Below are 12,067 nucleotides of genomic sequence, written 5' to 3'. Positions count from 1 at the left end.
TTACGTCAAAAATTTTGACCTACGTAATAACGTTTTTGTAGTAAAAATACTATAGGTAAACATTAACATTACATTAAACAGTGAGCACGTAAAGGTTGGAATAAATTAATTATTTCGTAAACCGGTGACTTTGAGGAAAAATACCGAAACAGGTCGATTTTTATTTTTAAATTATGATTTTTTGTCATATATATCATACTAGTGACGTCATCCATCTGGGCGTGATGACGTAATCGATGATTTTTTTAAATGAGAATAGGGGTCGTGTGATAGCTCATTTGAAAGGTTATTTAATTCTCTATTCAGTAATATAAACAATAACATAATTATTTATACAAGGTACTCTAAAAATTTTTTTTAAATTAAATTAATTGAGACAAAAAGAAGAATGTATGTAATTTATTTAATTCGAAATACATGTTACTGTTGCCAGAAAACAGAAAAAAATGTTTATTTTAAAAATTGATTGAGGTTTTATCATATATATTTATACAGGAACAATTTATTTTCAATAGTAAGTTTTGATTTTAGACTTATTTGTCGTATTCTGAAGTTGATGTGGGTTTTTTTGGCTTGAATGTGAGGGTTCCATGTTAACCTTTTGTCAAGGGTTGTTCATGGTAATTCTTTCTCTTTCTTTCTCTCCTTCCTTGTACCCTATCAGGGTGTCGGATTTGGGATCGCTATTTTAATTTACATTCACCCATTTCTTCCATTCTTTTCTGTTTTCCGACATTATTTTTAATTCCTCGAGTGATTTTTCTTTAACTTTTCCCGCCTCTACTATTTGCTGTAACCATTTTTTTCTTGGTCTGTCTCTTTTTCTTTTTGCAATGTTCCTTGCTTCGTGGATTCTTCTCGTAATTCTGTTGGGCTGCATCCTCATCAAATGCCCATACCAATTCATTTGTCTCTTTTTTAGTTTATTCATTATTGGTTCTTGGTTGGCCATTCTCCTAATAGTCTCGTTGCTTAATCTATCCCATTTTGTCTTTCCAATTATCCTTCTTAAATGTCTCATCTCCATTGCATTTATTCTGCTCTTATGTTTTTCCAGAATTGTCCAGTTTTCACTTGTGTAGAGCACAGTCGGTATCACTATTGTGTTATATTTGTTTATTTTTGTTTCTCTTGCCCAGTATTGGGACTAAGGCATAGTATAACTTGTTTGATTTGTTTGCTCTATTTGTTATTTCCCAGTCTATTTTTCCGTCGTTAGTAATGATACTTCCCAGGTATTCGTAAGTTGTAAACAGGTCGATTTTTATTTTTAATTTATGATTTTTTGTCATATATATCATACTAGTGACGTCATCCATCTGGGCGTGATGACGTAATCGATGATTTTTTTAAATGAGAATAGGGGTCGTGTGATAGCTCATTTGAAAGGTTATTTAATTCTCTATTCAGTAATATAAACAATAACATAATTATTTATACAAGGTGCTCTAAAAAAATTTTTTAAATTAAATTAATTGAGACAAAAAGAAGAATGTATGTAATTTATTTAATTCGAAATACATGTTACTGTTGCCAGAAAACAGAAAAAAAGTTTATTTTAAAAATTGATTGAGGTTTTATCATACAGTGCTAGTCAAAAGTCCGTACCCCCCCTCGTATCTTTTGAACGGTTATACCTATAATAGTGAAATTTGGAGGGAGGAAATAAACGGACGTAAGCTTCTTAACTAGTCATGACAGGTGACGTAACAGTGACAGATGACTTTACAGCGCCACTGTGACAGATAATTTTAAATGGGACCTTATGGCAAGTTATACCTCGATTGAAAGGTATTGAAAATACCTATTCAGTCATACTAATTTTGTTTGAGTTTAAGCTAATTTTGATGAATAAATGAAATAAATATAAAATTGTAGTTTCGCATTTAATTAAAAAAATTCAAAATTCCGTCTATGATTACTTGTCAAAAAGGTTGACGTTGACGTAAAAACTACTAGAGAATTGAAAAACGTCATCTTTTTGACAAAAAAAAAACTAATAGGCGGACATTTGAATTTTTGTTAATTAAATGCGCAAGTACAATATTATATTTATTTAATTTTTTCACCAAAATCAAAATCAACTTAAACCCAAAAAAATTAGTATAACTGAATAGGTATTTTGAATACCTTTCAAATGAGGTATCACTTGCCATAAAGTCCCATTTAAAATTATCTGTCACAGTGGCTCTGTAATGTCATCTGTCACTATTACGCCACCTGTCATGACTAGTTAAGAAGCTTACCTCCGTTTATTTCCTCCCTCCAAATTTCACTATTATAGGTATAACCGATCAAAAGATACGAGGGGGGGTACGGACTTTTGACTAGCACTGTATATATTTATAGAGGAGAAATTTATTTTCAATAGTAAGTTTTGATTTTAGACTTATTTGTCGTATTCTGAAGTTGATGTGGGTTTTCTTGGCTTGAATGTGAGGGTTCCATGTTAACCTTTTGTCAAGGGTTGTTCATGGTAATTCTTTCTCTTTCTTTCTCTCCTTCCTTGTACCCTATCAGGGTGTCGGATTTGGGATCGCTATTTTAATTTACATTCACTCATCTCTTCCATTCTTTTCTGTTTTCCGCCATTATTTTTAATTCCTCGAGTGATTTTCCTTTAACTTTTCCCGCCTCTACTATTTGCTGTAACCATTCTTTTCTTGGTCTGTCTCTTTTTCTTTTTGCAATGTTCCTTGCTTTGTGGATTCTTCTCGTAATTCTGTTGGGCTGCATCCTCATCAAATGCCCATACCAATTCATTTGTCTCTTTTTTAGTTTATTCATTATTCTAATATTCTGGTTCTTGGTTGGCCATTCTCCTAATAGTCTCGTTGCTTAATCTATCCCATTTTGTCTTTCCAATTATCCTTCTTAAATGTCTCATCTCCATTGCATTTATTCTGCTCTTATGTTTTTCCAGAATTGTCCAGTTTTCACTTGCGTAGAGCACAGTCGGTATCACTATTGTGTTATATTTGTTTATTTTTGTTTCTCTTGCCCAGTATTGGGACTAAGGCATAGTATAACTTGTTTGATTTGTTTGCTCTATTTGTTATTTCCCAGTCTATTTTTCCGTCGTTAGTAATGATACTTCCCAGGTATTCGTAAGTTGTAACTATTTCCAGTTCTGAGTTTTTGCATTTTATCTTTATTTCATTATCTTTGCCGTTGATTATCATTATCTTACCTTTTTCCTCGTTTATTTCCATTTTTAGCTCTTCTATTTCCTCTACCCATATATCCATTAGTTTCTGCATTTTGTTCTCGGGATATGCTATTAGTACTATGTCGTCCGCATACATTAAGGACTCTATTGTTACCGGTTGTAATCTATGGTATCCTATTATTGTCTGTAGTTGGTTGGTTCTTGCTCTAGTTTTTCTTATTAATTCATTCATTACGATTATGAATAGCAAAGGGCTGAGACTATCTCCTTGTTTAATACCTCTATCCCAATTAAATTCTTCTGATCGTTGCCCTGCTATTTGTACTCTTCCTTTTACCTCTTTGTAAGTACTTTCTATAATTTTTATCAATCTGTTTGGTACATTTATTTTCCTCAAGCATTCCCATATAATGTGTCTTTCTATCGTGTCAAATGCTGCTCTTAGATCTATGAATGCTAATACCAGTTTTCCCCCCGTGTCTAAGCATCTTTCGATTAGGTTCCTGATGGTATATATGTTGTCATTTGTTTGTCTTCCTGGTCTAAAGGCCGCTTGTTCATCTCCCAATTTCATTTCTACTTCAGGCCTTAGTCTTTTCTCTATTATTTTCGTATACCTTTTAAAGCATACCGATGACAGATATATAGCTCTGTAGTTTTCGCAGTTTATATGTTCTCCTTTTTTGTATATTGGTACAATTATGTTATTCTGTCAGTCTCTAGGGATTGCTTGTTTATCCCACGCCTCTTTATATATTGTCCATAGCCAGTTTATTCCCTCTTCTCCCATGTATTTTACCATTTCCGGTTCAATTTCATCATCTCCTCCTGCCTTGTTTATTTTTATGTTTGATATTCCTTCTATTACTTCTTCTCGACTTATTTGGTCTACCTGTGTTATTACATTGTCAACCTGTGTTACTTCGGTATCAAATTTTTCCTCATAATATTCTTTCCATACCCTAGCTATTTGTTCTGGGTTTATTTGAATTTGCATTGATCTATCTCTTACTGCATTTATCTCCTTTCGTTTTCCCCCAATCATGTGTCGTATTGCCGTCCAGAAGTTTCTGTTATTTGTTATATATCCTTCTTGTAGTTTTTCTCCAAATTCTTTCCATGATTTTGCTTTTGCTTGTGTGACTGTCTTTTTTACCACTCGTCTCTACTTGTAATATTCTTCTTTATCTTCTTCTAATCCCGTTTCGATGTATTTTTTCCATGCCATTTTCTTCTTTTTTATTTCTGTTTTTACTTCTTTATTCCACCATCTTGTCCTGTTCAATTGATTATTACATTTTTTGATTCCACATACTTCAGCTGCTGTTTTCGTTAATACTTCCCTGTAAGTTTTCCATCTTTCTTCCATTGTCCATGTTTCTTTTTGGCACTCTATCTGCCTCAATCTTTTATTGGTTTCCTTCTTGTAAAGTTCTCGCACACGTTCTATCTTTAGTTTGTTTACTTTTACTTTCTTGTACTCTTTTCTTTCCACCTCCTCTATTTTTTCATCCTTCAGTTTTGCAGTGACAAGCCTGTGTTGCGTGGACAGCTCCGGCTCTTTTTCCGTTAAGATATTTTGTATTTTTTGTTCCAAATTTCTCGTATATACTATATAGTCGATTAAGCTCTTTGCATTTCACTCTTCAGCCACAAATGTATATTTGTCTTCAATGGTTTGTTCACTGAATGTGTTTCCTATTATCAGGTCATTCGTTTGGCAGAATTCTAGCATTTTAATTCCATTTCTATTTAATATTTCTTCCCCATATTGTCCAATACATCCTAATCCCCTATTAACGTCCTTACCTACTCTAGAATTCCAATCTCCTAAAATTATTATTTTTTCTCCTGTCTCTCTTAACTTATCTAATGTATATTGGAGTTCGTTGTAGAATACTATCATAGCCTCTTCTTCACTACCTTCTGTTGGTCCGCATATTTGTATTATCCCTATCTTATCTTTTAGTTCTATTTGGGCTGTAATTATTCTAGATGATACTGCTTCGTAATTTGTTATCCTTGATTCTATTCTTTTATTCACTATTATACCAACTCCTTCTTTTGCTCTTAGTCCCTGCAGTACTCCGGAATAGTATAGGCTATATTTCTCGTTGATATTTATATGTCCTCTGCCTATCTGTTTTGTTTCGCTTATTCCCAATATTTGTACATCCATTTTTTCCATTTCTTCTGTAGCTTCTATCTCTTTGCCTGTCAGAGATGTCACATTCCATGTCGCTATTCTTACATTTGTCTCGATATGATGTATTTCCTCATTACCGTTTTCTTCTTCTCCATTACTAATATTATCGTTGATTTCATGCTCCCTGGTTTTTGTATTATCATTATATCTGCTATTTGTTTCGATACTGTGTTTATTTATAATACTTATATTTAATTTTTCCCTATCTTCCTTACTATTTATATATCCATTCCCAATATTTCCTTCACCCATCATATTGCCCATATTGTTGTTATACTTAATACCTATATTCCCATCACCAGTAATATTATTAATACAGTATTTATCATTTTTACTCCTAATCCTATTCTTATTACTATTTAAAACTAAACATTTATTAACATTGTCCAACTTATTTAGAAATTCTTTTTTCCCTGTTCGTTGCATGTCCCCTGCTTGGTTCCTTGTATGCAGCTCTGGTAGTTTTTTGAACTCACTATTTCCACTACTTTTTCTTCTTTATAAGTCCATCTCCATTCCTTACCATCTACTGTGATTTTATTGTATCCTATTTTGACCATTTTTCCATTTTCCCTCTTCTCTCTTGCTTTATCTCTTAATGCTTTCATTTTCTCTCTCTCTCTCCTTTTGTGAGATCCTCTGTTATCCAGATTTTCTCGTGTGAAGCATTCTCGTGTGAAGTAATTCATGGTAATTCAAAGACACAAAAATTATAATAAATATAATTACTAAAAACACCAATATATTTTTTTCACTTTATTTTCACTGATACATACGTAACTTGAAAGATTTAACAACTAACTTCATACTGTCTATGTGCGCGTAGTTGATACCGTCGTTTTTATAAACATTTTTTTCAACATTTTTCCCAATCGCGCCTAAAGAAGTATAAATGTTAGGAAAAATCTGGACGTCAAAGGGGAACGGCAAAAAGAAACTATCTTCTTAAATAATACTCACTTGTAAGCAGTAATTGCCATTGTCAATACTGGGGGAATAAATAATAACGGCATAAATTAAATAATTTCTTTTATTGTTAGTACATCATTTATTAATCTGATACTCTTAATTAACTGTCTTGTTACCGTCAGGGTTTCCAAGCCATGGATAAACGTCTGGACAGTCGGCACAGCAATCCATATTTCTTGTTTCCTCTCCTTTCTTTAGATTACATAAATTGTGATAGCATAGAGTCGAATCGGTAAAATAATCCGATTTATATGAAGTTTTATTTCTGGGATTTGACATATAAGGCACTAGCTGAAAAAAATTGAAGATTATGAATAAACTCGTACAATGCCTATGCTTTTTTCTATTGAATGCCCATTTATAGTCCATTCTATTTAGTTTTCAATAGTCTATGTTGTGGCTGTGTCGGATTTTGTTTGTGTTGCATATGTCATTATTAGTCCAATTGGGCTAATATTGGACCAATAATGATCGACCGAGTAATACTATAGTAAGGAGCATATTCATATATAGCTGGCCTTTAAAAGAGCGGACAGAAAAGAGACTAGGAACCACAGATGGACCACTGGAGACAAACAGTGGAAAAATCGAGACGGGAAAGGATCACAATTAAAAAAAATTAGACAAATTATGAAGGTAAAACATGACATCACAGACGAAATACGAACCAGACAATTAAAAAAATGAACAATCACAGAATCCCAAAGAAAGTATCTATTAAAATGGGATCCAAAAGGAAGGAGAAAATAAGGAAGACCACCGAAAAGGTGGAGATTGGGTGTTAACAAAGAAATCGCCTGGAAGGTGCCATGTGGAAAAATGGAGAGGCATGGAGATACTTACAGATTGTCAGGAGATTTTTACATATTGTCTTACATTGTGCCAGGATCTTCACTGTCCTGTGAAGAATATACGTTGTAATTAGTCAATAAGTAAATAAAGCATCAAAGACAGCAGGCCCCATTAACTGTACTATCTTCTTCTTCTTATATTAGGCCTCTTGGCCTGTTCTTAACCGATTTTGAGCTTCTATTGGTAGCTGTGATGTTGACTGTCAGCTATCTTGCCACCTTTTAAAGGGCCTTCCAATTGGTCTCTTGCCTGTTGGCTTTGAATCCCGGGCTATACTCTCGCTGTCCATTCTCGTCACATGCTGATTCCACTCTCGTCGTCTCTGTCTTCCCCACCGTACTATATCTTGTATGTTACAGAGATCTCTTATTCTGTCGTTCGGTATTCTGCCTCTCAGTGTTTTCCCAGTTATTGACCTCAATGTTCTCATTTTTGATGTTCTCAGTATCCTCTTGGTTTCTGCTGTGTCATATCTTGTTTCTATCGTGTACGTAATGTCGGTCTTACACATGATTTGTATATGCGTACTTTCCCTTCCAGCCTCATATCTTTGTTTCTCCAGATGACAACTGTACTATTTAAACATAATTTATAGAGGCCAGATCAACTCATTCAAACAAGTATGATATAGAAGTAATCAACTAATCAACCCGCTTCCTCAACTTCTAACACCAATAACTACACTTATTAACTTAGAGAGTAAATAAGAGAAAGACTTTGAGCTTTCTTTCAAATAATTACCTGACTATGTGAAACAAAAAATACATCTAGTCTTGTTCTCATATTTTTCAAAAAATTAGTTAGTCCCAAATATGTGTTTTTAAAGCCTGTGAAAAATGCTGAATCGATGTTTAAGGTCAGCGGAGCCTTGGTTGTACTTCTCAATTTGTCCACTTCAGTAGTAAGCCAATTAGAGATCAGAGAAGCTCTGTCCCTGCAATAAATCAAATACATAAAGCATAAAAAACGTATAAAACATAACAATATTATTTTTTATTTTACAATTAGTCGCATCAATGTCTAGAATTTTTAGCGTCATATTTCACCTAGTTTGGAAGTGGGCGTGTCTGAGGATTTAAAAAAAATGGAAACAGCAATATCGGTCGGTGATTCAATTTTTGTTTTTGGAAGGGAAATTGCGCAGTGAAATCAAAGAGCTTTTGGATGCTGTGTACGGTGACTCTTCTCTTAGTCCAGGGCGCATCTGTTTTGAGATGGACGTTGAGAGGTGACTCAAATTTTTTTGCAGAAATTGCTTGAAACTAACTCAAATAATATTATTTGAGTTATCCTCCCACTCAAAATGGTCCGGAACATTGTTTAAATAATCAAAATGTCAAAATATGAAGGAAAAATTCGATTTTTTATTGGTTTTTTGATTATAACTTTAAAACTATTCATTTCTGAGAAAAGTTGTACTGATAAAAGTTGCGAAACTAAATTTACTACAATATAGAATTGGTTAAAGATTTAAAAAATAGTCACCCTTGTTGCAAAATAGTAATAATTGCGAAAAAACCATACAAAAACAAGTATTCGAATTTTACGTTTTTCAACCATTTATGCTACACTTAGGACCTTCATGTTTCACCCAGAAAAATTTTATCATACAGTAAAACAATACTGTAAATTTCATTAAGATCGGTTTAATAAATTTTGCAATCCAGCTTTCGCAAAAAAAATTAATTTTTTCAAAATGTTACAGGACTGAAAATAAAACAGATTAAAAGTTGAATTTTTTTTTGCTTATAGAAGTGTATTGTACCTTTCATTTGCAATTTGCAAAATTAAAATCGATTAATTACCACGGCGTCAGGAAATTTTTTAAATTAACATTAATTTTTGGTGCTACGCGCAGGACAGCGGTGTTCGATTCACACAAGTTGATTTCCACCAAAATGTCTTCCAATCTTTATCTAATATATTATTTTCTTACTTTATATTTTGTTGTATTTTAATATTTTGATTCCCCAAAAATCAAACTAATTTTATTATTGTTTGTGAAATATTGTTTAAACAATTGCATATGTTTAAAAATAATAAACTTTTATTCTCTAAGTTAAAATATATGAATAAAAAAAGTTTTTGCTAAAAAACGTGTTATTTCAAAAGAATAGAGTATGTGTTTTTATTTTGCAATAAACAAATTTATTTATTTATATCGAAATGTAATAAAAATTAAAATGTATCAATCATTATCAAAGGTCATTAGAATGCTCAATCAGAGCAAACTATCCCCTGTCCTGCGCGTAGCACCAATAATTAATGTTTATTTAAAAAAATTCCTGACGCCGTGGTAGTTAATCGATTCTAATTTTGCAAATTTTAAATGAAAGGTACAGTACACTTATATGCGCAAAAAAAATTCAACTTGCTACCTGCTTTATTTTCAGTCCTGTAACATTTTGAAAAAATGAATTTTTTTTGCGAAAGCTGGATTGCAAAATTTATTTTGCAAAATCTTTTAAACCGATCTTAATGAAATGTACAGTATTACATTACTGTATCATATAGTTTTTCTGGGTGAAATATGAAGGTCCTAAGTGCAGCATAAATGGTTGAAAAACGTAAAATGCGAATACTTGTTTTTGTATGGTTTTTTCGCAATTAGTGCTATTTTGCAACAAGGGTGACTATTTTTTAAATTCTTCTTAACCAATTCTATGTGGTAGGAAATTTAATTACGCAACTTTTATGTCAGTACAACTTTTCTCGGAAATGAATACTTTTAAAGTTATAATCTAAAAACGAAGAAAACAATCGAATTTTTCCTTCATTTTTTGACATTTTGATTATTTAAACAATGTTCCGGACCTTTTTGAGAGGGAGGATAACTCAAATATTATTATTTGAGTTATTTTTAAGCAATTTTTGCAAAAAAATTTGAGTCACCTCTCAACGTCCAAATGTACTAATATTTTTACAGATCCGCCCTGGTCTATCTTTCGATGGCGACCGTCTAAAATTGGTTTAATGAGTTTCAATGTAGTCGTACGTCGGGTTTTGATAAGACTCATCCAGTACTGTCCTATTGGCCGGAAAGATGATGGCCACCATTTTCTGGGATACACGTGTGATTTATCTCGACTTTCTGGAAAAGGACAAAATTATTGCAGAGCTTTACTATGCCGTATTATTGGCCGATTCAACGCCGAATTGCAGAAGAAATAGCCCCAATTGGCGAAGAGAAAAATGCTCTTCCACTATGACAACGCACCGGCTCACGTCTCTGCCGTCGGCTTGGCCAAATTGGTCGAATTGGGGTACGAACTGCTGTCCCATCCACCGTATTTTCCAGATTTGGTCTTATACGACTTCTTTTTGTTTTCAAACTTGAAAAAGTCACTCGCTGTACAGAAGCCTACTTTGCAGACCTCGAGAAAACGTATTTTTCAGACGGGTTAAAGAAGTTGGAGCATCGCTGGGTCAAGTGTATCGAGCTAAAAGGAGAAATAAATGGCCACTTTACCAAAATTTTCCTTTTTCTTTTGTAGGCTAAGTAGGTACTTATCGAACCGCCCTCGTATTCTTGGATTCTTTCTTCTTCTTCTTCAAACTGTATTTGTCCACTGCTGGACATAGGCCTCTTCCATTTGCTTCCATCGATTTCTACTCTTGGCAATTCTCATCCACTGTTTGCCCGCGACTTGTTTGCCACCTTTTCTGCGGTCTGCCTATTCCTCGCCTGTTCTCTCTTGGATTTTTGGATTATATTTTTAGACTAGGGCGGATCTGTTTTGAGGTGGATGTGAAAGGTGGCATTCGGATTTTTGCAGATAAAGTTAGGTGACTTCAATAATTATAATTGACTTATGCTCCTTCTCAAATATGCCCGGAACATTAATAAAAAAATTAAAATATTTAAATATTTCGAAAAACATCGATTTTTTTCTACTTTCATTGCTTATAACTTTAAAAAGATTCATTTTGGAACAAAGTCGTAGGGAAATAAAATAAAGATAATTGAATGTTGTATGATACACGACTATTAATTACCCTTCCTGCAAAATAGCAATATGATCCAATAAAATTGTGTTTTTACTAGGAAAGTTTTAGGGTAGTTCTGATTTCTTTCATTATATATGGATTTTGGGCTGCTGAATCCGAATATGAGGTTTGCGGACAAAATTTCTTGCCGGAACATTGAAAAAATCGCGAAAAAGCGAAAAATTTCAGCTTTTTTCCGCTTCTTTGCTCGAATCTTGAAAACTATTAACGTTTAGTAAATGGTTTGTTAACAGAAATTAAAGTACTTAAAATTATCTACAAATCTCACTATTTACTTTTTTTTCAGACGAACCGTTCGGTCTAAAGTACAAGTTGAAAATTGCCAATTTTTAACGGTCTCGGCATAACCCACTTTTTACATTCCAAAACTTTATTTTTTATTAGAATGCTGTCATTTGATAAATTTCTCCTAGTTTTCTGTACAAATAATAAATGTTAGTTCATAGGTATGGTATGTCTCTTATGACAGCTTCCATGAGTCCATTCCGTCCTAAGAGGCCGGGAATGTCTGCTTTTCCCTTAGAGCCACAGAAGATCAGGCACAGATGGAGTCACAGTTTTAGTTGGTATGAACATTTCCTTCGGATCTGTTATCTTGATTTCTGATAAACCTTGAGGTTTTGTCCTTTTAAATTGAATTAGTTGAACAGCTCCCTGACTTCCATAAACCTCAGGCGCGGGTTTCTTTTTTATCCGAGGAATGGATTGCTTAGGAGCTACTGCATGTTTTGGTGCAATACAAGAAATGCCACATATGACGTGAAAAGTATGGATTCGTCGATTGTATGTACGTTAAAATCAGCGTTATCGTACACCTGTTGTGTAAAGCACGGCAGGTCAATTTTCTGCGGATCGCTTGCGAA

General features: G+C 33.4%; 1 protein-coding gene across 1 annotated transcript in view; it reads right to left on the bottom strand.

Annotated features, from left to right (window-relative positions):
• Positions 1-6,387: 6,387 nt before the first annotated feature.
• LOC126884627 (chitin deacetylase 7-like) overlaps positions 6,388-12,067 on the bottom strand; it is a 44,397-nt gene continuing 38,717 nt past the window's right edge. The window contains exons 4-5 of the mRNA XM_050650687.1: positions 7,938-8,130; positions 6,388-6,635 (exon numbers count right to left, since the gene is read on the bottom strand). Coding sequence (XP_050506644.1) covers positions 6,441-6,635; positions 7,938-8,130 — 388 coding nt within the window. The 3' untranslated portion in view covers positions 6,388-6,440. The remainder of the gene's footprint in view (positions 6,636-7,937; positions 8,131-12,067) is intronic.

Source organism: Diabrotica virgifera, chromosome 5, assembly GCF_917563875.1.
Source record: "Diabrotica virgifera virgifera chromosome 5, PGI_DIABVI_V3a".
Lineage (NCBI taxonomy): Eukaryota > Metazoa > Arthropoda > Insecta > Coleoptera > Chrysomelidae > Diabrotica > Diabrotica virgifera.
The sequence above is the reverse complement of the archived record's forward strand: the minus strand, read 5'-3'. Positions and strand labels throughout refer to the sequence as shown.